Below are 25,916 nucleotides of genomic sequence, written 5' to 3' on the forward strand. Positions count from 1 at the left end.
AGTAAGCATGAAAGATATAAGGCATAGTTCCAATATGATGGCATTAACCAATCAAGTTACTGGAATGAAATTACTTGTACAATTAGAACATCAGTCTCATCAAAATAGGGCACTGATTTTTGAAGGCCAGTTGCTGTAGGTTTGCAATAAATGTTCAGAAAATGCATTGTTATTTAAATAAACTATGTTTTGGTGTGTATGAATAGACCTGTATAGTCATTCGCAATCATATGTTTAGAAACAGTTGGTATTATTTTTTTGTTGGGGAGTGCACATATCAGAAAAGGCATCTTGAGTACAGTTGTGTGTTGTGTGTGCATATTGCGGAGTGCAGTGTCTGAGCATGGGCTTCCAATAGCAGCGCTCTGTGGCATCGTGGAATGACCAGCTGTCTGCCTGCCAGTGCAGACTCTTAACTCTGTCACCCTACCCTCGTCTCAGGCCTCATGACTGCGACCCAGTTCTCACAGATGCCCAGCCTTCTCCTCGGCCCACTGCCCCACCTTCTCCTACACACCTGCTCCTAGACAGGGAGCTGCAAGAAGCCTTCAAGGAATGTGAGGAACAAATGGCCTCGCTGGGCTTACTTCAACTCAAAGAGCCCTTGAGCACCATGTCTGAAACGGTTAATGAAAAAGAGGAGAAAACTGGAGAAGCGATGGTTAATAAGCCCAGTGAGTCATCGTCACTGCCTCCAATCGTAGTCCAGCCAGGACATAGCAACAGGGGCCATGGAAACAAGTGTACACACGGAAACAGTGAGGCAGCAAACAGTGAGATGGATACAGTTGTGTTTAGTTTCAGGAATTACATACTGGGTACTGAGAATAGTGACGGGGCTGCAGAGACGGAGAGTAAAATAAAAACAACACAGAGCCAGGAAAAATGTCCAGAGATTAAACCAGAAGAAGAAACAGACAAAGATGAGCATACACATTTAGAAATGACAATGAATACAGATTCATTTAAAGAAACCCCAAAAGATACTGTGTTCAGTGAGCAGAAAGATGATATAATGGATAATTCTAATGCAGTAATTGAGGAAAAAGGCACTCCAGATTGTAATGCAGTGATCAGGGAGAAAGACACTGAGGCAATAACAGAGACTGCAGACGTAAAGAAAGAAAATCAAAGTGATAAGTCCAGTATCAACACTTATATGGTTGAAAATAAAAAGAAAGATGATATAAGTGATGATTCTAATGCAGTTATTGAGGAAAAAGGCCCTCCAGATTGTAATGCAGTGACTAGGGAGAAAGACATCGAGGCAATAACAGAGACTGCAAACATAAAGAAAGAAATTCAAAGTGATGAGTCCAGTATCAACACTAACATGATTGAAAGTAAAAAGAAAGATGATATAAGGGAAGATTCTAATGCAGTAATTGAGGAAAAAGGCCCTCCAGATTGTAATGCAGTGACTAGGGAGAAAGACATCGAGGCAATAACAGAGACTGCAGATGTAAAGAAAGAAAATCAAAGTGATGAGTCCAGTATCAACACTTATATGGTTGAAAATAAAAAGAAAGATGATATAAGCGATGATTGTAATGCAGTTATTGAGGAAAAAGGCCCTCCAGATTGTAATGCAGTGACTAGGGAGAAAGACATCGAGGCAATAACAGAGACTGCAGACATAAAGAAAGAAAATCAAAGTGATGAGTCCAGTATCAACACTTATATGGTTGAAAATAAAAAGAAAGATGATATAAGGGATGATTCTAATGCAGTAATTGAGGAAAAAGGCCCTCCAGATTGTAATGCAGTGACTAGGGAGAAAGACATCGAGGCAATAACAGAGACTGCAGACGTAAAGAAGGAAAATCAAAGTGATGAGTCCAGTATCAACACTTATATGGTTGAAAATAAAAAGAAAGATGATATAAGCGATGATTCTAAAGCAGTTGTTGAGGAAAAAGGCCCTCCAGATTGTAATGCAGTGACTAGGGAGAAAGACATCGAGGCAATAACAGAGACTGCAGACGTAAAGAAAGAAAATCAAAGTGATGAGTCTAGTATCAACACTTATATGGTTGAAAATAAAAAGAAAGATGATATAAGTGATGATTCTAATGCAGTTATTGAGGAAAAAGGCCCTCCAGATTGTAATGCAGTGACTAGGGAGAAAGACATTGAGGCAATAACAGAGACTGCAAACATAAAGAAAGAAATTCAAAGTGATGAGTCTAGTATCAACACTAACATGATTGAAAGTAAAAAGAAAGATGATATAAGGGACGATTCTAATGCAGTAATTGAGGAAAAAGGCACTCCAGATTGTAATGCAGTGACTAGGGAGAAAGACATCGAGGCAATAACAGAGACTGCAGACGTAAAGAAAGAAAATCAAAGTGATGAGTCCAGTATCAACACTTATATGGTTGAAAATAAAAAGAAAGATGATATAAGTGATGATTCTAATGCAGTTATTAAGGAAAAAGACACTCCAGATTGTAATGCAGTGACTAGGGAGAAAGACATCGAGGCAATAACAGAGACTGCAAACATAAAGAAAGAAAATCAAAGTGATGAGTCTAGTATCAACACTAACATGATTGAAAGTAAAAAGAAAGATGATATAAGCGATGATTCTAATGCAGTTATTGAGGAAAAAGGCCCTCCAGATTGTAATGCAGTGACTAGGGAGAAAGACATCGAGGCAATAACAGAGACTGCAGACGTAAAGAAAGAAAATCAAAGTGATGAGTCCAGTATCAACACTTATGTGGTTGAAAATAAAAAGAAAGATGATATAAGTGATGATTCTAATGCAGTTATTAAGGAAAAAGGCACTCCAGATTGTAATGCAGTGACTAGGGAGAAAGACATCGAGGCAATAACAGAGACTGCAGACGTAAAGAAAGAAAATCAAAGTGATGAGTCCAGTATCAACACTTATATAGTTCAAAATAAAAAGAAAGATGATATAAGTGATGATTCTAATGCAGTTATTAAGGAAAAAGGCACTCCAGATTGTAATGCAGTGACTAGGGAGAAAGACATCGAGGCAATAACAGAGACTGCAGACGTAAAGAAAGAAAATCAAAGTGATGAGTCCAGTATCAACACTTATATGGTTGAAAGTAAAAAGAAAGATGATATAAGTGATGATTCTAATGCAGTTGTTGAGGAAAAAGGCCCTCCAGATTGTAATGCAGTGACTAGGGAGAAAGACATCGAGGCAATAACAGAGACTGCAGACGTAAAGAAAGAAATTCAAAGTGATGAGTCCAGTATCAACACTTATATGGTTGAAAGTAAAAAGAAAGATGATATAAGTGATGATTCTAATGCAGTCATTGAGGAAAAAGGCCCTCCAGATTGTAATGCAGTGACTAGGGAGAAAGACATCGAGGCAATAACAGAGACTGCAGATGTAAAGAAAGAAAATCAAAGTGATGAGTCCAGTATCAACACTTATGTGGTTGAAAATAAAAAGAAAGATGATATAAGTGATGATTCTAATGCAGTTATTGAGGAAAAAGGCCCTCCAGATTGTAATGCAGTGACTAGGGAGAAAGACATTGAGGCAATAACAGAGACTGCAAACATAAAGAAAGAAAATCAAAGTGATGAGTCTAGTATCAACACTAACATGATTGAAAGTAAAAAGAAAGATGATATAAGTGATGATTCTAATGCAGTCATTGAGGAAAAAGGCCCTCCAGATTGTAATGCAGTGACTAGGGAGAAAGACATCGAGGCAATAACAGAGACTGCAGACATAAAGAAAGAAAATCAAAGTGATGAGTCCAGTATCAACACTGATATGGTTGAAAGTAAAAAGAAAGATGATTCAGTTAATGAAACATCAGAGAGCAGTAATCTTCATTTTAGGGATAAAGATGCAGTTCCAGAGATGCAGTTAGAAAAACAGACAGAAGCAGATAAACAGGCCGAGGCCAGGAAGGACAAAAAGGCAAAGAAGAAAGATAAAAAGAAACAAAGGAAAAAGAAAAAGATGGAGAAGAGCTCAGAGATTGAACAGAAAGCGACAGCAGCACAAGCTGAAAATGATTTACAGGCTATGCCACTTATGAATGCAGGAAATAACACAGAGGCAAATGCAGAATCAGTGTCAGAGGCAGACACTGAGACTGTGATGTGTGCGGAACAGCTTGATAATGGGTTTGATTACAAGCAACAGCTGAGTCTCGGGGGAAACCCCAGCTCCAGCCCCCCACTATCATCCTCTCATATAGAGCAGGATCATCTTACTGACTTGGCCTGTTCACCTGCGTCAATCCATGCACTTTCACAGGGGCCTCATCAGTCAGATAACCACAACCATACAGATGCCCCATGTGGCATGAATCACAGCTCAGATGCAAGCCCACAGAGCGAGCAACATGCAACCGGAGATGTCATCAACAACCAAAATACAACCATGACATATGTCCAAACTACAGTTATCAATCCAGCTGCTTCTGCTGATAAGAGATCAGATGCACAAACACAGGAGGCTATAGTTACCTCAGAAGCAGAGATACACACACTGGAGAGTTGGAGCCCACTCTCCAACAGCCGAACTTGTGTGGGAGAGAGTAGCGCGGAGAGTGCCCTTGAAGAGGCTTTAGTGGTGGTTGCTGCGTTGCCACTGACAACACCCACGATGCCAGAAGTGATAGAAAGCAAGGGAGAGGGAGAAAGCGTGAGGCGTGATTCACTGGAGAGAGTAGCTACTGTAGCAATAGCAGAGAGAGAAAAAGCAGTAGGAGAGAAAGATTCGGGAGGAATAGGAAAGTGCCTCAGCACTGCAGACGGAGAGAGAGGAGGACTCCTGGGCAGCCTTCCTCAGCTCTCTTTAGTCTGTTCACAGGGAAAATGCTCACTTGCATTCTCAGCAAAAGAGGGACAGGCTGCATCTGAGAAAAGCTGCAGCAGCAAAATGCCAAACAACTCAGCTGAGAGTAAAACGAAGGGACCGACAGAATCAACCGTTCGCAGTGCAGACACAGACACAGAGATCTTCCCAGCTGAAGAGGGAGACAGAGAAAAGGAGGGACTCTGGTTAGAAGCCTATTTGAATACTTCTCCCCTTGGGCTGCTTACTGGTGCTGATTGTCAGGATCACAGTGCTGCGGGATTGGAGGGAGCAGGAGAGGGAGGAGGAGGAGGAGAGGAGGTGGAAGAGAAAGGAGGGCTGGCTAAAGAGCACAGTTCATTCAGCCAGCCAGAAGGCTCTGCTTGTGGGGTGTCATCAGCTGAGACTGAGACGTGTCCGCCCACCGATGTTGCCGAGTCACAGCTGAAGTCACAGAGCTGGGGTGAGCCGATCGCTACCATCACTGAGAGCATCTGTACTGAACAGGACCGTCTCTCTCACCCCTGCCAGGAGCAGCTTGCAGCAGCTATTTCACCTCTCCCCACTCACCCTGAACAAAGCTCCTGCAATATAGACGGAGAAGCCGATACCAAACCACATCTGATTTCAGAGGAAGCACTATCTTCTGGACGCACTTGTGAGGAGTCATCCATCACAGAGACAGAGCGAAACTACAGCCAAGTCTTCCTGCCTTTAATTTCACCTCAGCCTTTGACTACTTCACAACAAATCACAGTCGAGCGACAAGCAAGCAACAATCAACAGGTCCGACCTGAAAGTAGCACAACAGAAGCCAAGACAGCCGAGAGTGCAGCTGAAGTACAAGCCCAGACCCAGATCAATAGTGGTAGCCCTGATATGTCTGGAGTGGGTATGTATGTATATAACAACAGTGGAGGCAACAACAGAGTTCACTTTGCGGACTCTGTGAAACAAGAGGGCAGTTCCTCTGTGGATCTCAAGAACATGTCGGTGTCGGCTTTGGAGTGTGCCTCTTTGCCTCCGCTGACGGTACATGAGAATTTGCACTATCCTGTTGTTGAGGCCTGCTTTATTTTCAAAGATTTTCTCAGCTCGAAGAAGCCAGAAATCCCCATAGAGGCAGCTCCTACCAAGGATAAACCAGCAATACAGAGCTCAACTGACTTACAAAAGCCGCAGAAAGATGTTCAATTGGATAAAGGAGATATTGGGACTAAGGAGACCTTGAACATAGCAAGAGATCAGTCAGGTAAAGACAACTCAGAGACAGACACAGTGGATTTACAACCAGTGACAGAGGCCTGCTCAAAACCACTTCCAAGTCCTACAGAGAAGAGTCAGACTGTTGATGAGGAACGTTTTGACCCTCTTCAAACCACAAAATGTGATGGAAGTGCCATCTCTGACCATGTAACAGTTGAAGAGGTGTCAGCAAAGGTGCCAAAGCAAGAAGAGGTGGAAACAGAAAAGGGTGCTGTAAAGCCAAGTTTATCAAAGGAGAATGAGCCAGATGAGCTACACGTGGAGTCTAAAGGCTCAGTCAAAACTAACCAGCCTCAGGAGTCACCTATAATAAGTGATGCTACTATGGAGAATGTTATTGTCGATGAAAAAGAAGGTAACCAACATCCTCATGCTCCATGTTCTGTGCTTCCAGCTGATAATGTTACCTGTAAGCCTTTAAGTGACACCTCCATTGAGTCACCTGATGCGCAGCCTGCCACTGACCTTGACTCCGGTTCACATCCTGAACCTGTGACCTTAACCTGCACAGCCTCTCTTCAGACAAAGCCCACTGACCCTGGTTATCAGCCTCCCACCCAGTTTGATCAATCACCTCCTCGTGCACTAATTACCACAGATCCCATGGACTCTAGCGAGGGGTCTAAGTCCATGATTCACTCCGCTGATCTGACAAAGGACGAACCAGTGACTTCAGAAGTGACAGCAGTTGAACAGTCAATATCTGTTAGTGAGCAATATGCCAGTAATCCTGCTTTTGTGCTGCAGCCTCCTGGCCCAATGTTGAGTCATTTGGAGTTCATTAATGACAGTGATATCTCTCTTCCTGAGCAGAAAGATAGCTGCAGTGCTGATGGTACCTTATTTTCTGGAGAGGTGGATAGCAACAAGAGGGGGGAAATTACACAGAGGTCTTTAGCAGAGCATCTGGAGCACAGTGATGTCAATGTTGAAGCAGAAAATACTAGAAATGATGCTGCGGATTCTTTTGTTGCACCTGAGAATTCTTTAATTAATACTGTAAATTTTCCATCTGATTACAAAATTACATCATCACAAGAGGAAAGTCCGTCTCCCCAAATTCATCCTCCTGGTGCAGTGGGTGTAGTGGCAAATGGTGGATCTGATAATGTAATTTCTCATACTGAATCAGACTCTATTGGCATTAAACCTGTTATTTGTAAAGCATCCATTAGGGATGACCTCATAAATGCCAGCTGCCCACTTAGCTCTGACCTGCCCACTAATGAAGCTCGTGATGAAATTAAAAAAGACAATATGAAAGAGACACGCAAACTGGAAGATGAGACCTCTGTGCTGTTTAAAGAGGAAAAGAAACAACTTGAACAAACAACAATGGATAATCAAAAGGAAACAGCAGACAGCAACAAGCTGGAGACAGGAAAGACGGGCACAAAACCACAACAGAGTAATGGGCCAGATAAAGAGACTGCAGAGGAAATTGGAGACCTGCAGCTATCACATAAACATAAAGTACAAAAGACTGAATCACCAATAAGGGATTTAAAGGAGGAAGGAGAAAGGCAGAGTGATATTGCTTGTAAAAGTGAGACAGAGACTCCTTCCTTATCTTCCGACAGACCTGCAGGGTCATCCGAGGACATGCTCTGTGCTGAGGTAGAGTCTGGTAGTGAACATCAGTCTGTTTATGGACAGAGTTTACGCCAAACTCTGACAGTAACACAGGAGCACAGTTCTGACGGGGACACAGCACCACATGATTGGTGTGCAGATCCTGGCCAATCGCAGTCCACACAAGATCCAAACAGTTTTGCTCAGCAACAGGAGCAACAGCAGCAGCGTCTAGGATCCAGACATCCCACAGAGGAATTGTCAGGTGGTTGTTTGGAGGGACGTGAGGGGGGAGAAAAGACTAACGGTCAGATCAGGCAGACCCAACCACTGGTTCCAGGGGTAAAGGGTGTAGCAGAGGGAGGGGACGACTCTGTTGGGAGTTTGTGTCAGTCAGGAAGCGGGGATGACTTGACAGCTTATGACAGCAGTGGCAATGAGCGAGTGATAAATCTAGAGAAAGGCGAAGAAGAGGGAGCACAGGCCGTACCAGGGGTTGACAGGGTTTGTGTGCCGTCGCCTCTTGCTAGTGATCTAAACGAGAATGGAAGGGCTGCTGAGACAAATGCCTTGGCTGACATAGGGATAATAACAGCTTCCTCCCATGTAGGTGAGACAAGACAGGAGATGGATGAGAATAACAGACCTGGGTTAGAGGTAGATGAGTCAGATACAGATTTAATGCCAGATGCTGACTTTCCGAGCAGTCTGGGTGGTAAAGGTCAGCAAAAAAGCAATCTATTAGCCGCCTGTCAAGACCAACATGAGGCCTTAAGGAACACTGCTGTCTCTGTTGAGTCTGCATCACAGGAACATGAGACTTCATCTTTAGGATTCTCTGTTTCACCAAAGGTCAGCACAGATAGTCATGTCATTCATACAGACGTTGTTCCAAGTGCAAACCAGGCTGAAGAGATTCATAGAAAAATATTCAGCTCTCTGCTAGATCCTGTTGGGCAACCAGAAACTGTGGAAAAGAATTTCATTGCTGCCCCGGCTGTGAAAAGCGACAGTGGTGAAACTGAGGAGTGTGAAATTCAGGATACAGTGTGCGAGCCTCTTGAGCTACAAAGCTCCAATAAAACCTCAGCCACACAAAGCAGCCCAGTAGTAGAAACACCCATAAAAGGCCCCGATGTAGAGGAGATCACAAAGGGAGATAAAGCAACACTGGACGAAGAGAAAGCTAGCAGCCAGGGGGAGGAACAAAGTGACATAATAGTGATTAACAATGAAGCAACGGAAAAACAGGGGGTTGTAAATCTAAGTGGGAGCGCTGACGACAGCGGCCCAGGATCAATTAAAGATTCAGACGTCAGTGAAGGTGGGGTGTTGCACAGCAGCACTGACACAACTGTTTGTCAGTCTGAGGGGAGCATTGCTCTTGTGAAGGCAACCGAAAATGACAATGATACAACAGACAAGATAAATCCTCATGTTATCACAGTCCCACCCGCTGTTTTGTCAAAGTGCCCGGAAGATATTGCGTCAACTCCTCTTGCAGCTCCTTCCCAGTCAGAAAAGCCACATGATCAGTTGTCATTGTCAAAGTCACCAGATGATACTGTGGTGACCCCCCTTGTTACTGCTGGTCAGTGTGAGGCCCAAGAAAAGGACACATGCATCTCTCCCGTTGAACAAGTGTCTGTGAAGGCAGAGGCTGCCCAAGTGTCAAAGAGTCCTGCTCCTGAACTAAAAGCCCAAGAACCAGAAACAAACTGGATAAAAGCCCTAAGAGATGCTGCCTCTCAGGCTGAACTCGAGAGCACAGTGGCGACATCAAGGTAAACAGTAGAGCATGTGTGCATTTGAAATGTGTTCATGGGTTTTTATTATATAAGGGGAAATGCCTTAAGATTTTCAGATAAGAGGAGCGCACACGGGACTTCATGCTGATAAAATCATGTTGATTGCAAATAAATGCCATCAACTTGGTCATTGCATGTGTCTAAAGGGTTAGTGGAGGTCATCATGGGTCCCTTCTTTGATGTGTTACACAACGTCACATGTTAGCATGCTGTCACATATCATCTGCTCAAGTACATCACAGAAAGAAAGGCAGAAGTGTAGTCTGTTGTGGATTTTCTTGCAACATTTTCATGAAAGTGTCAGGACAGTCAGAACCACAACTAATGAATTATGAATTAGGTAGATGAAAATCTTTATTTATATTGATATTTCCATGGGTTGTAAATCTGTGATGTTCAGCCTATTTACCAGTTTTTTAGTATTCATAGGATTTCTACTTTTTTTCAGTTTAACATTCCAGTAACTCCAACTCTTGTTTGGAGTGTTATTACAGAGAGCAGTGTGACAATGAATATGAATGAGGAGGTAAACACAGAGCTTTACTTTGTATTGACTTGAGCTTGGGTCAGATGACTGTGCCTGTTGAAGTCTAATGGAAGTAATGCAGTCCTTTATATTCAAAGGGTGACATCAGCTGTGACATCGTCTCTACTCTCCAGGGCACGAATGAGCCTTTTCTCACACAATACAAACTGCTCAACACAATGCAACAACAACAAAAACAACAACAGAAACATACACACACACACATATCTCCAGTACTTCTGCACACACACTCATGCCCTCTTGTAGGGGTATAAGCTTCTGTATTTGCACAAACAAACACATTTGTCATTTGTCAGTCATTCCTTGTGCATGTGCTGTAAACTAAACAACAACCCCCAACACCCTCTTCTCTTGTATTGTTTTCTCAGACCCCTCCCATCTCTGGAGTCTCCTCAACTAGAGTTTCTAACTCCAACTGAGGAGATAGCTGCTCCTCTGAGACAGGAAGAGATCCCGCAGTCCGAGCAAGCAGTAGAGGAGACAACAGATGTCCCACCTCTAGATCTTGTGAAGAAGCCAGTGGATCTCCCTGAACCCACAAAACAGACAGAAGAGCTCTACGAACCGACAAAGAAGACAACAGTAGAGCTCCCAGAAGTAGCAAAGAAAGTCGAGCTCTCAGAACCAACCAAGAAAGAAGATCATCTCCCAGAGGAGCTTCCAGAACCAAAAAAGGATCTGGTGATTGAGGAACACCCAACTGAGCTCCTAGAAACAGACAAAAGCACAGAAGACGTCGTCGCACCAACCAAGAATGAAGAAGAATTCCCTGAACCAACAAAAAATGAAGAGGAGGTAACTGAACCAATAAAGCAGACAGCAGAGCACCTAGAACCAGAGAAGAAGCCGATCAGTGAGCCACCAGAGGAGGGAGTTGAAAAACCTCTAGAGTGCCCATCTGAGGAGCCATTTAGGGTGCCAACTGCGGAAACTGCAGCGGCTGAATCAGTCCAGGATCCTGCTGAAGAACTACAGGACAGTGGGTGAGTATCTTTTTGAAAGTTAGTCATCTACCTCGAGTGTTTAGAGAGTGAGATTGGAAAATCTGTTTTAAATTTTTTTGTTGTCATGACTATGATCTGTGTGTTGAAATACTGGCAACAGCAAACAAGACCGACCTCCACTCATTGTCCCAATACTTTTGCTGCTTATAATGTACATGCCAGATCATTTGTTATTGTCAGTGTCACCTGGTCCGTGTTATGAATTGTTGTCTACAGTTTCCAGTGAAAGCCTACTTTAACTGAGTGGATAAACTTTGGAGTAATGTTTCCCTATAAGGCTGCTGCCAAGACACTGTTCTCTTTCAGAGCTCGGTCAGAAACTGGATTAAAAAAACAAAACATGTCCTTGTAATCCCTAATTGATTGAAATCTAAGGATTATAGCCTCTCACCATTAAAGGGAGACTGGTAACCTTGTGTTGATTGGTTTGCAGGAAATCAGACAGAATGATTTTATATAACCTTTTAGAACTGATAGTTTTCCTAAAACTTACTGTCACAATGACCTGTCAGAGCAATTTGGGGGAATATTATTTGTAAAAAGGGAATCTCAAGGGGACATGTGCTTTACAGCTCAGCAGCACACTCTGCCCTGCTTGTCACACTTTTGAAATGGATTTCCATGTGCTTGAAGAGTCCCTTTGGTAGCTTTGTTTGGCTTCCAGACACCTCGAGGGCGTCTGGTACGCTGTTGCTGTCTGCAGCGGTTTAACAGTGTCTCATTGGATGAATGAGAAGGAGTCTGACAGATTTGTACTGGTTGATGTAATGGCAGTGAACCCTTTATGTTGAGTTAAATATACATAATAAACCAGTGTGCCGTTCACTTTGACCTCCTTGTGTTTCCATGCGGGCATTCAGTATTTATTTTAGCATATTTAACAGCTCTAGCTAGACTCACTTTCCATTTATGTCATTCTTTTACTGAAGAACGTCATGTCACTTGAGAGGTCATTGTGCAAAAGCACAATGTGTTGCCATATTATTTACAGTGTGATGAAGGTCTTTTGGGCTGTTTTAATTACATTAAATAATCACTACTGATTTAATTTCACTTAGCTTTAGCATTTCTCAGCTTCCTCAGTTATCTGTCTTATTTGTCACTCTCCCCTAATTCACTCCCGTCGTTTGCTGCAAGCCCAGGAGCCATCTGACATGCCAGAGTAGCACTTGCTGCCTGTCAGTCACAACATGTGACTCATCACTGCTGTTGGAGACATAAAGGTTTGTTCAGAGTAAGAGAGAAGAAGAGTGACAGTGCTATTTCCACTTTAGGTTTCATCAATAGATAAAGTTACACTTGCATACATATAGGAGAGACAGAAATGTGACTGCATGGTTGGTGATATGTGTGTACACGCGGTTCTTTCCCCGCCCCCCAGAGGCTGTCCTAGCTGTCAGTCCTGCTCAGTCTGTGCGGCTTTGTGAACTGAAGCCGTGAAGCCTGTAGTGGGAGGAATTTGGGCAGGCACTCAGCCCCACTGAAGTCATTTGCACAGACCAGACAGAGTGGAACAAAAGCCAGAGTTCAGGGAAAAACTTGAGCATGTGCTGCGTTGTGAGTGTGTGTGACCGAGTCAGTCAAAGTCACAGTGAGAGGAGAGGAGACAAGGGAGAAGAACTGGGACTTACATTTTAGTGACTCCGGTGTTTTGAAGTGCATCAGGAGCTGAACAGAAGCCATTTCCATCACTTAGTCAGCTTTGAAGTTGTGTGATGGATACCTCTATTGTGGACATCTGGGTGAGTTGATAAGAAGTAGCTGCCCTGTTTTTATTTTGTGTGTGTGTTTGTGTCAGTGTGTTTGTGTTTAAATCCCTCCAGGTGGATGCGGCAGATGGTCTGTAGGTAACTAGTGCTAATTACGCTCTGCCTCTGCTGACCTCACCAGATGGGTGGAGGGGAGGGACAAATAGAAAGACGCAGGGACAGAAGGTGGAAAAGAAGGAACAAAGTTTCGAAATGAAACATGTTGTGCAGTAAAATATGTTACAGGTTAGAGCATGTTTTGTTGCTCCCTGTTTGACGTAGAGTCTGTCTTATTGACGCCTCAGTACTAGTAAAACTTACCTGTTGTCTGTGAGTTTTCCAAGAAATCCTGTTGGCATGGTTGACTTTTAAAAGTAGGATGTCAAGTCAATACATTCATTTGGGAATCATAAAGGTCCTCTCACTAACTTTTTCTATATGACATATGGCATAAAAGTGTGGTGAAAAATATAGTTTTGAAAATGGTACACAGCTAATTTGAACAAAAAATCCTTAATGAAGCCAGTTCACTTTTGAAAACACTGTGGGAATGAATGTGACTGTAGCTTAATATGTAGGATATTCCTCATCCAGAGCCCGCATTGTACTGTAAATAGACTAGTTGCCATGGCAATTGTAGGTTCATGCCTTTGCCGACACAAGTGTAGTGGAAGTCTGTCATTTATAAAGCCTGTATACTATAGGTTTTAAATCATGTTGTAATCACTGGGTGACATAAGAGAATTAATGGATTAATAATGATGACTGTGTGTGTAATATATACAGTATACAGTGTGTTAATGTGCAGTACAAGTATGAGCTAGCTGCTGGCTGCAGGAAAGAAATGATCCTCCCATCATTGCGGCATTTAAAAACCACTTTTCTCAGTACCGTCAGCTGGTTTTATTTACTGCTCTCTGTTTATCATTAAACACACTGTCTGGACATTCTGTTTTTCACATCCAGCTGTTTCCCGTAGATGACAGTGTACTGTGTGTGTGTGTTTGTATGGCTTGACTTACTAGTCAGTCAGTCAATTGAGGTTAAAAAATCAGGGTTCTCCTGGATTGGCCACGGAAAATTAGCATTCTCCTCTCAAGAAGTGTTCAAGAGGCGCCCTCGACTAACACGCGGCACGTTGCTCAACGACCAACAATAAAAAACTCTCTTGGACAGCCTCCAGTCGTTGATGCCAATAGTTAAACTATGTTGACGTGAAGAAGTGCGCTGCTGAAAAAGAGCACATGTGCTCTCTCTAACTTGTTGCAATCATCTTGTCATGACAATAAAGCCTTATACACATCATATCTAAAAGCAGTGCCAAGTTGGAAAGCAGCTGTAAACCTGAGCAGGTCAGCTGACATTATCTCCATGTAAGAGGCACTGCACCAGTAAATATGCCGCACCTTCCCAGTGTCCAGTGTAATCTTATTTCCCAGTCTGTTAGCTTGATTTATTTTTCTATCTGCTCCATCTCTGTTTTTGTCCATCTTTGGAGGCAGCAGTGGCTCTTATGACAGTTTGCTCAGACTATGTTGTGACTTAGTTGTTTCTATTTCCAGACTGCATGTGCCAAGTTAGCCACAGATGCTGACATATGTATAGCTTTGGACTGCTGGTGTAAGTCACTAATTCAGGATTTGTAATGAGAGGAATGGGACCAAATAAAAATTCATGAATGTAATTGTAGGATTTTTAAAAATATTTTTTAATGACTAATGATAGGAACCAGACCTGTGTTAGATGTAAACTGTAACTTGCTGCGCCCTCAAGAAAAGCACACGCCCTCATTAAATGTTATTAAGTTCTGACTTTACTGGAGAGTGAGATGGAGAATAACAGAGCTGAGTTTTCAGTCTGAAAGCTGGAAGGGACGTGTGGAAAGTGCAGACAGCCTAGCAGACAGTTGGCTTGGTACTTTTAAATGTGCTTTAGCTGATGGAGGTATTGTGAAGCTCTATTCTGTAGAGGAGGCTACTGGAGTATTTTTAGAGCTAAACAGGAGGCATGCCCCAAGTGGGGAACAGCTGCATGGGCGTCCATTGCATTGCCTGTCAGATTAGAGAGCCTACCACGCTCCTGATAAGACCCGTCTGGATCAGGGCCAAATCCACTCCACCAGGTGGCCAATGATGACAGAGCCAGACACCCTCAGACAGGCTACTTCACTACAGAGGGCAAGTCAAAACATGGACCATCATGTAAAGGGACTGATGAGAAGAGTTACATTTTCAGTTTTGCACAACTTAAATAAAAAATCATTCTTAGGATGGTTGGAGTGAGCTTTTTATTTTTCAAGTCACTGCTAGGTTTAGGTGAAGGCACAGAGCAGAGTGCTTCATCTTTCTCTGCTTTGAGGTAAGTTTCCTTCACGCTTCGTTTGTATAGAAGAAAATGGAATGTGTCCTCAGAGGGCTTTCCAAATCACCGTACTTGGCCGTCTTGTTTCGGTCTGTCTGTTGATGTTTTGTGTTCCCTCCCCTGCAGGCCCTCCCTCACTGAACAGGCAGAGAAACGTGACCGTGCCCCTGCCTCCCCCCCCACTTCCCCTGGACCCCACCTCCCGCCTGCCCTCCTTCCACACCTCAGTGATACTGCAGAGTTCCCCACACCTCCTCCCACACCCCCAGAGAGGCAATCTCCTGAAGCTCTACCAAGCCCACCTGCATCCCCCTGCCTTCCTCCTCCTCCTCCTCCTCCAGCCCCTGCCTCCCCTCCTGCACCTTCTGCTCACCAGAGTGAGGACCCCTGCCCTGCCTCTGCACCCTGTCACCCTCCTCCAAGGTATGAACACGAACTTTGCTCACTCATGTGGTCATTACCCTTTTCACTGCTATGTTCAGTATGAATTAATGGCATGTCATTTGTTTGTGTTTAAAAATGTTGCAATTGCTCTGAGTTTCCTTTCATGCCTCTTCTCCACTCATTTTAAGACCTTACAGTAGATTTGTCCAGCTCTGACACTAGTCCCTTTAGCCTGCTTGATGAAAAGTAGCCATGCCCTTATCCTTTTAACCCAAGTTTAGAGCATTAAATCGACGTCTGGCACACTAAATTGCCTCGGAGATGCTGATTTTTCAAGCTCCTGAACATAGAGAGAAACTTACATTTTCTTTGTATAACTTAAGACATTAAAATATAACTGAAAAATATCAGCCCTCTTTCTTTCTGGACAGTTCTCACCATATAGACATGGATAACATACAGCATTATGTATTTTTGTCAACATTTTATGCCTTCATTAGAGTTGACAGTAGAAAGAAAATGGGGTATGACATGCAACAAAACATCCCCGGTCAGATTCAGACCAGGGATTTTGTGGTTAGCCCATTAAACCCCCAGGGCACCCTGATTGCCAATTTCTAAATATATATAATATAAATACATATATAAATACAGAGCAATTGTCTTGTCTGTTATGTCAGCAACCCGTCTTGTCACCCCACTCATAAGATTACATTTTATCATTGCTATGTACGTCTACCACATGAACTAATAGGAAACAAGATTTGCCAATGTATGAACTTAGTGGTTATGGAAACAAATGTATGTGCTGTGTAATTGTGGCTTTTTAATGGTGGATATAGCAAAAGCATAAGGGTGAAATGTTCATAAATGGGTCTTTTAAACATTACAGGATCAAGTACACACTACACTTTTTCACACAATCTTCCCCATCTTGACGTATTACGGCTGATTTCTTGCCATTAAAGCTGCGTGTGTAGCACTCCGGTCATGACACAGAGCCACTGTTTCAGCTCACAACACAATGATTTTCATTCATAACACTGATTGCATTTAATTCCTGCTCATTATCTTGTTATCAGCACGGTTTCCCGCAGATAATACTAAGCATTCCCCCTCTTGGCTTTATAATGTATTTCATACACTTTTTAAGAGGGAATGACTCAGCCACTTTTTAAGTGCAGTGTTATTTACAACCAGCAGAGGGTGGCTTCCCTTTACAGAGCTGAGCATTCATCTTATTCTACCAGCCTGTGTCTGCACTCTGCTGTCTGAATGCTGCAGACACCTGCTGTCTGAATGCTGCTGATACCTGGCATATGAATGTAACATGGGGAGGCACACCAGCACCAGCAACTCTCATGTATCTCACGATACATCAGTGTTAAATTGTCTAAAATGTCTGACATATTTTTTGTGTGTAATTATGCATGTGTGCTCATGGATAATGACTATTTGGCTCTCAGAACACCTCCCTTGCTCAGAGAAGACCAGAATTTTGAGAAGGCTAGATTGGTATAGTATTGTTATATTATTTATGATATCTGAGAGGGTGGAGCAGTGGAGAGGAGACCAACAGAGTAACATGGACAGAATATTCTGATTGGACGTCACAGATTGTGAACATATATACATACACTGTGGCAACATACATGCAGGTATAAACTATATCTTTAATCTAATACATTAGTTGAAGTATGAAGGTCATATGCAATTGAAAGAGCACTAAAACATACAGTCTTCACTTTTAATAATGTGATGGTTTTTCAGTCCTTGTAGGGAATGAGCAACTCCCTCAGGGCTGCTTGACATTTATTGTATTGCTCAAAGGCACTTAAGGTGGGCAAATGATTGGCAATGCTACGGCTTCAACGTATGTCCTCACAAATTTAAAAAAAAAATTGTTTTCCTTCAGCATATGGTAATCACAATTTTAGTCATTCAAAAACAAACATGTATTAAGTGCTTTTCCCTGAATGATTCATTGAGATTTTGTATGAGTAATAATTAACACTTTCTGTGAGAAAAATCAAAGCAGGCTTCCTACTTAAATGAATTAATTTAAAATTATAAATCTGTCAGTGACTCCCACACGTGTTACACAGGCTTTCTGTCATGAAGGCACTCTGCAGTGATGAGCACCTTGGTCCTTATGTTTTTCTTGTTTCCCTTGAAAACCCCCAAATCAATCAGTTCCTCCCACTTACTACCTTCTTTGTGATGAGAATAATTACACTTTTCTCTCCTCTCTCTTCTTTTCTCTATATGTACAAGCTGCAGTTTTTAACAGCTAACACTCCTCATTTACCTGGTTTTGTGAAAAATGTATTCATCTCACTTATCTTATGAAGCCACACATGTATGTGATTGAGATCATGGGTGTATGGGTATCAAGACCTTTGTTTTGCTTTATCTTTCTTTTTGAGGTTTCCCATTGAAGTGCTGTGATTACTCCACTGATTGCTTTTGTCATTTACTTTGATTAAACAAAGAGAAGGAACGCCACATGATTTCAAAAATACTATGTAAGGAGACATGCTGTAAATGCAGACAGATCAAGTCTGAGAGTGGATGTTTTGGTAGACACAGCCTCAGGAAATCGATCCCAGGAGGGATTGTTTATGGAATCAATGCAACTTTTTCAAAAACCCCTTGCTCTCCAGCAGCTGTTCAGCAGGAAGATCAGAGGGGCACCCAGGATCCTATCATAGATATCTGAAGCCAGGATTCCCCAAAACACACTTTTGTACTGCTTGTCACCTGTGGAGCTGCTTGATTCAGTTTGATAACACATAAAAGTGTGTTTTCATATCTCCATCTGATAGCGTATTTGAGCCTTTCACACAAAACAAAAATCTGTCCTATAAATTTAAAGGTACAGTCATGTTTGACTAATATGGCATTTTTGCATTTTACTGCAAAGTCTATATTCTATATATAATAATTTTAGACACAGATTGAACCATATTTTCAGTTCAGTTCTTCATGTCAGGACTTATAGATATCTATTACATCTTGATCTATGATCTCATCACAAACTCTTTCTATCTACATACTTTATTCTTCACAATCGATTCAGTTTTGGTTCTGATCACCTGCACTGTTGCAGTGTTTTAAACTTTTATTTGGTATTTTGTTATCCCTCACTCAGTTAACACTTATTATTTGCTGCTGGTCCCCTCTTTTGTAGTCCTCCCTGAGCTTTGCTACATTTTTTCCTGGTTATGGTTGTTTAAGTTTTCTTAAGTCTTTCTGGGTTTTTTTCTGTGCTAAATTAAGGAACATATTGTTTGGTCCAGTTGTTTAACTTGAGCCCACTAAGTATTTGCAAGTAAAGTTAGACAGAGCTTTGATAAATCTGTAACTAACAACAAGCTTCTAAAAATGACCATCTGAAATCAAAATTTTCGCAGCTGAAACTCATTTCACTGGTACACAGAGGTTATATTTTATCTACTGCCATGTTTTTAAGTTTAAAAAGGTTTCTGTCAACCTTTCCACCAATGAATTGTTCTGTTCCAACACAGTCTGCTTAGAAGCATTCATATTACATTCTCAAGTAGCAAGTGGTAAGTGTAGTTCGTAGTGACCCTGATTCCTCTTGAGCGCAGTTATGAATCTTTCAGAAAAAAACTGCCACAGCAATATCTTCCAGTGCCTGAGTTTGTTGAATTTTTTATTTCTTCATTTCCTTCAGTCTACAGATGAAGCTGAAGTGCCAGACCAGACTTATGTTACATATTCAATAGAATAGGAACTTGTACATCACACATATGCTTTGCTGCCCTAGATCTATTTTTGAACTGGTATGGGCGTCTGGATGGAAAGGAATCAATATTTATGCTTTAGCAGGGTCTATGTGGGGAGTTGTGAGTGGGCAGCATTTTTACTTGTCCCCTCTGGCTGTGAAACATCGACCAACGGGCCCATCCGAGGCTAGAAACACATCGATATTCCATGTGAACATCAATTAATGGGTTTGGGTTTACATGCAAACAGTCCCCTTTTCAAATGTGATGTTGGGTCAGACATGAGCGCTGGCCTTTGTGCTCCACACTGTGCAGTGGAACTGGAGATTGCCCATTTCATTGTTGTCTTTTTAGTCCACATAATCAGAGGGTCGACACCTGAAACTCTCGTAGGGCAAGTTTTTGTGACTACAAGTGCTACAGGCTGTAGTTGCTATTGTAGCGAGCCCTCGTTTCCTCACTTTCCCATGAGCGTACAATGGATTTATTCTCCTTGTGTTTCAGAAGCCCCTCTTTCCCATTTCTTCTTGACAATCAATACGGGAACTTTGTAGAACCTGTTCCTGATCTTATTTCTATCCCACAGGACACATTCTCTGCGTCTGTCACACACAGATGTCTAAAAAAGACAAATTGGAAAGACACGGCTAGACAGAATATCATTATAAGGTTTGTCGAGAGTGCCGGTAAATTAGATCACCGACCCAGCCTGCTGCCCAGGGAGTCAACACAGAGACAGTATTCATTTAGAAAAGCGTATATGCCTGGAAGTGTATGTCCTTGTCTCTTTAGCTAAGAGTGACACCTCTGGATTAAGCTTTGGTAGTAAAAATAAGAAAGAGATATCTTTAATTTTACAGTTGTGTTGTTTGTGGTTGTCACTGTTTCTTGCTTTCCTTGTTAGTGGATGCTGAAAGAAAAGGTATAGGGTATAAGGAATAGGATATGATATTTTAAAAGTTTAATTTTTGTCCTTTTTTGTCTCGTTATGCCTGTTCCGTGTATGCGTGCTGGGACAGAATTACTGATGGAGGGGCTTGAATGAAAGAGAATATAATAGGGTCGGAGTTGAACAACACATACTAGTTTCTCAGAGTCTATTGTTTACCTCAGGCATCACTCTGGTTGGCCACGCTGAGTGCTGGAAGCTTCCATTGTGTATAAAGGAGGCACAAAAAATTACATTTTCACCATGCATCTCACAGGGTGAAAGAGGGGGGTCCTGGTAGGAGAAAGACAAAGTCGAGAGGTATGGTTACTGTGGAAGGGAGAAAAAAGGGTGAAAGAGAAAGGTCCTGTTAATCAGTGTGGTTTAGGGGGTCCTATTGTTTGGCTCCTGCATAGTCGCGGTAGCAGACTAGAAAAAGCTGCTTGTCTTTTTAAAGGCACAGGAAGCTGGTGTGAGGGGAGAGAGTGGAGGAGAGAGGGGGGAGGAGGCAGTGCGAGCAGCAACACAGCTCAGCGATATCAGCAACCAAACAGAGAAGAGGCACCTCACACACACACATGCAAGACGGCAAGGAAGCAGGATTATTATTTCATCCTATTCGTTTTGGATTATTCTATCCTTTACGTTTTGCTCTTCAAGATTTGATTCCTCCTGGTGTTGCATCATTTTACCTGCAACCACCAGATGAGAAAACAGGAATATTCACGGTCTGTACTGGAGCACAGGATCAGGGATGCTGTGCATAAAGTGAGGAACCCTTAATCATCCACTGCTTCGCTCCTGATGCAAGCAGGACTCGCTCATCCTCTGCACTGCAGCACAGTAAGCTCAGCTGGTGCTCACCTCCTCTGACACAGGCTGCCTCATTGGAAGGATAACAGCGAAAGGAGAAGGGGTTTTGGGGTGGCGGGGGGCAGGTGGATGTGGCGGGTGGCTGGGGAGCAGGAGCAGGCAGGGGGTGCAGGGGGGGCAGAGGTAGCTGAGGATGGGAGCCAACGAGTCCATGGAGCAAGGACAGACCCCCTGTCCCTCTCAAGAACACATGTGAGTTTGACATAACGTGCCTTCCTGCTTAATAATCTGTCTGGAAATGTTCAGATGTGATCCCCAATTTAAAAAAAGCATGAAAAAGAAGAGAATGCAACTAAAGATCTTCACAATACCCTCAGAGATGCTTTATTTAAAAGCTGGAGGACTGGGGAGTAGCTCCAACTGCTTCTGCTTTGATGTCATATGTATATTTTTATTTATTCATGGCTTTGAATTGGTTTTCTGTGCAACAGAAATGTTCAGCCTGAGGGTAGGATGATTTTATTATGCACATTGCAATCACCTGTGAGTTATATTATGGGTAAATTTATTGCTGGCCATTTTTGATGTCATTTATTGTTGTTGGATTAAGCCTGATGAGCAACACTATGAGATGTTGTCTTCTGTTTCCTCCCTCTGTTATATTTTTGACGCATTTTTGTTTTTTCTTATTCTATCATTCCTTGTATACTGCCTTAAAGCCTTTTCAAATACTCCAGTGCAACCAACTCAGCGCGTCATCATTGTTGTTGTTTGTTTTTGTGATATGTAAATAAGGATGAGGGGGATCGGAGCACGTGAGCAGCCACATGCATGGAGTACATGTGTATCACTGTGCCTAGACTACAGTACAGTATGTATGGCTCAAACATAATAGTGCTTCAGAGGAGCCTGTGGGAACCAGAATCAGGCAATGAGTACAGTAGGGGCCGCTGGGAGGCTGGTGGGGTGATGTTTTGTTCTGTGTGAAGGAGGACGCGACTGCCGCTCTGGGAGCAGGAGCTGGTGACGATGTTGAAATAGAACACGTCGTGCGGGGGTGGAGGAAGATCACTAAGGAATATCAGCGGATGAGAGAGAGAGAGTTAGAGACAGAGCAAGAGTGCTCCACTTTGCTATGTTTTATTTATATCTTAGACACACTTCTGCACGGGGGAGCAAGGACCGGGGGAGAAATGGAGAAGAGGGATGGAGTGAATTTGTGTGTGTATGTGTTGTATGTAATGTAGGAATCAATGATTTATATAAGTCATTTTTTCATTTCAAAGCTCTGCTTAATTCAGACCTTGGAGGACTGAATACTTTTATAAAAATATCAGCAGCAAAGTGCAGCAAAGGCTCTTATTGGAGGATGGCAGAGTTAGCTGCTCAGCTTTCCTACAGGTGTGCACAACAGAAGCGCTGTGCCCACCATTAAAGGCTTTTACTGTTAGTTGTGTAACACTGTCAAAAGCACTTACAGTATATAAAGCAGTCACACTTCACACTTCACTTTAGTGCTTTTATCAGGAAGTGTTAAGATTAGGGATTGGAGCAAATTATGTTGTTTTTAAATTTCTTTTTAGTCTCATATTATGAATAATGGTATAATCCAAAATAAGAGTCCAGTTCTTGTTTTGTCTGCAGTGATGGGGGTTGGGATGCTGTCCCTCTTTCCTGTGTGTTTCCCGTAATGATTTGAATGAACCTAGCATCTGATCTCATCATCAAAATGGTGAGGTATGTTAACCCCCTCCTTGCTGCTCTACCGCACCATGGCTTGTTGTTTTTTAATGTGCCATCTGCTTGCAGTCAAAGTCTCAGATTAGGCTAGATGGGGTATTACACACAGAGATTATCATCAGTCGGACACTCTTGAGTCTCAGTGGTTCTTTTGTTTTGAGCATTGCTGTGAAATGAGTTAATCTTTTGGACAAAGGGATACCGGACTCCAGAGGGGAGGTTGTTGCTGTGGACTGATTGATGTTGACATCAGTCTGGATGGAGATGAGGGAGAGAAACTGAGAGACATCTGCTCTTTTAAGAAAACACATTTCTTCCAGGTTCTGTTGATACGACCTGCAAAAGGTGCAGAATGAGTCTCCATAAGATTTCATTTCCTGAGGTTGAAGAATCATTTTGCACAAGACAGAGCTGCTTTGTGCTCTTCTCACGTTGTGAAGCTTATACAAAGCTCCTCCCTGCTCACCAAAACACATCTGTGTAGAAACTAAAGAGGCTCTTGTAAAATGAAAATAGGTTGTGGTGTTTCACAGGATGTAGTGTGCCCATGATGTAATACTTCATATCCAGACAGTCACACTCATTCATCAGAGGAATAAAAGCACAGGAGCTCCCTCTGTTGGTCTCATCACATCTAGCTTATAGGACATTAAAGTGTATATAATGAGTGACAGATATATACTATAACTATTATATTATAACATAATTTTGCTCTCTTCAGTCATTGTAAAACATTTTACCTCCCAAATTCATATCTACAATGTTTACTTATCTGCTTGGGTGTATTTTAAGATAAAATCTAAGTTAACTGATACAAGATATTCATTAATCATTATTTTGTTTCTGATATCTGGTAAAGCGGAGCATGTGACAGGTTTATATTACATTGATATCTCCATATAGCCCCCTTTATGTTGACAAAAGACTATCCCAGACTAAGCTGCTGTGGTTTTCCTTTTTGTCTTTAATATCTGTACCCAGCACCAGCCCAACATGCTAACAGCAAAGCACAAATCAACCTGCTCAAAAACAGCAGTGAGGAAAGGGGATGGCTGAATGAGGCAGGAGGCTAAAGATAACAAAGGGATGATGAACTGGAGAGATAGAGTGGGAGGTGAGGGAAAAGGAAGGAATTACAGGTAAAGGAGAATGGAAAGAGATAGATGACAGTCGGAGTCCAGACAGAGAGGGTTTAGAGGTGTCTTGACAGCCGACAGACGATGGCGGGAGTCTGCAGCAGCTAATCCATTGAAGCTAATCACACAGCTGCTACAGTAGGAGACCAGCAGCAGGTAGCCTGCCTCTATTCATCCCTCTCTTCTTCTTTTTTTTAGCACCCTTCCCATCAGCTTCCATCTAATCACATTTACCACTCTTTAATGGTAACATATTCTGCAGAAAACTGCTCATGTTTACTGGCTGTACCAACATCTTAAATGTTCATGTTTATTTGGAAGAATGTGCATATGTAGGACAGACAGGTGGTGTTGGGTTTATATGTCAGTTTAGCCCAGTTTCCCTTTCTTCCCTGTGGCTGGCGATGGCTGTCCCTCCAGCGCTGTGAAAGCTGTTTAGACAGGCTGAGTTGGATTTGGCTGGTAGCAGAGACACGTCTGGCAGTCTGAAATGCAACATCTCCCCGCCTCGCACTGCAGAGTTCCTGTCTCCAGGCAGTCATCTCAGCCTGTGAGAGGCTGCTATTAACTGCTGCTCCCTTTGTTTCTATTCGCCCCCATACCCTGACTGACTGCTCACCCACACGCTACTCTTCCTCTTCCTATATTTTGTCTGCTATTAGGTAACATAAGAGCAGCTGAAGAGTGTGAAAAGACATCCCCAGATTTGCCATATGCAGTATCACTGAATAAAGATGATCAGTATTAACAATTCTAGGATGAACAGAAGTGCAGGATAAACATAAACAGAATGATGCCGATACAGCAGCTGCTTGGCTCATAAATCTGTGCCTTTATTTGTCTTCAACATCATATAATACACTTCACAGGTCCTTGTTGGCGAGGCAATCCTCAGTTGTGTTTGTGTGTGTTGGGCCACTTTTTTTTCCACCATAGTGGAACATATGGTGGGAACAACCCCCAGTTACCATAGCAACACAGTGTTTGCAGTCGCATGAAAAATGCCTTCTGCAAGGACTTAAATGGCGCACTGAAATGAGCCCTAATAAGCTTATTATTTCACTGTTTCCTGTTTTACTTTCATCCATTCTCAAGAAGCAGCTTCTATTGTAAGTGCTAATTTTAATGCTAGACATCAGAGCAAAATATTCATTTGTTGAGTGTTTTTTTTTATCTTTGTAACTTGGTGTGATGTATAGTTATTGGGTTTTTGCATATTTCACTCTATAAGTGGGTCCTGTCCTTGGAGCTATCTTTGCCACTGCCTGTCTGGCCATCTGACATTAAGATCCTTGTTCCCAGTTACTGATCCAGATGGATTTCCAGGCAGACCAGTCTTATCCTGCTGGGACACACTGGGCCCTCACAGAGATTACAGCTCTGGCTCCCTTCTTGGCCATGTGCTGTCTCATTTCACATCACAGAACCCTGAATGTGACAGAGGTGTTTGTAAGGGGTTTGATTGGAGAATAAACGTATCAAACAGCTACCATTTATCATTTAAGCCCCTGTTGGGGCTTTAACATGTCTAGTACTTTTATGAAGCCTGATAAATTGTTTCAATTTATCAGAAGAGCACATTATTATATGTTGCTTCTTCCATATTGTTGTCTTAGAAGATCTTCCATCTCTGCAGTGATGTGACCCCAGGCATAGGAGACATATTGACCATGACAGCCAGAGACATTTATTACCAGCCTCCTCTAAAAACATTTATGTCTCAGTTATGAACTTTCGTTGCACCAGCCATTCTATTCTACCATACTGATGGTTCGATTGTGTTTCCAGGCATCCCCTTTTCTTTCATGGCTTTTTTTTAATCCATGTTAGCATGTGTCTGTGACAAAAGACCCCCACAGGACGCCGGATGGCTTCAGCAATGCCTTGAGGTGAATCCCTATAGATCAGCTAGATCAATAGACTGTATAGACTTGGAAGTGTCATCTAACTGTGGGGGTCTTCATCTGTTCTATGCTTTTGTGAGTATGCCTGTGTCTCTGTGTGTTTTTGATTGGAATTGTGGTCCACAATAATAACACAGTATGCTCCAGGCATT

General features: G+C 42.5%; 1 protein-coding gene across 2 annotated transcripts in view; it reads left to right on the plus strand.

Moving 5' to 3' along the window:
- The window catches only part of tacc2 (transforming, acidic coiled-coil containing protein 2), a 61,012-nt gene that overhangs the window by 19,111 nt on the left and 15,985 nt on the right, over positions 1 to 25,916 (plus strand). For both annotated transcript variants that reach the window (XM_044372743.1, XM_044372744.1), the window contains 3 exons: positions 442 to 9,426; positions 10,366 to 10,980; positions 15,237 to 15,533. In XM_044372743.1, the coding sequence (XP_044228678.1) occupies positions 442 to 9,426; positions 10,366 to 10,980; positions 15,237 to 15,533 (9,897 nt within the window). The remainder of the gene's footprint in view (positions 1 to 441; positions 9,427 to 10,365; positions 10,981 to 15,236; positions 15,534 to 25,916) is intronic.

The sequence above is a fragment of the Thunnus albacares genome, chromosome 14 (genome assembly GCF_914725855.1).
Source record: "Thunnus albacares chromosome 14, fThuAlb1.1, whole genome shotgun sequence".
Lineage (NCBI taxonomy): Eukaryota > Metazoa > Chordata > Actinopteri > Scombriformes > Scombridae > Thunnus > Thunnus albacares.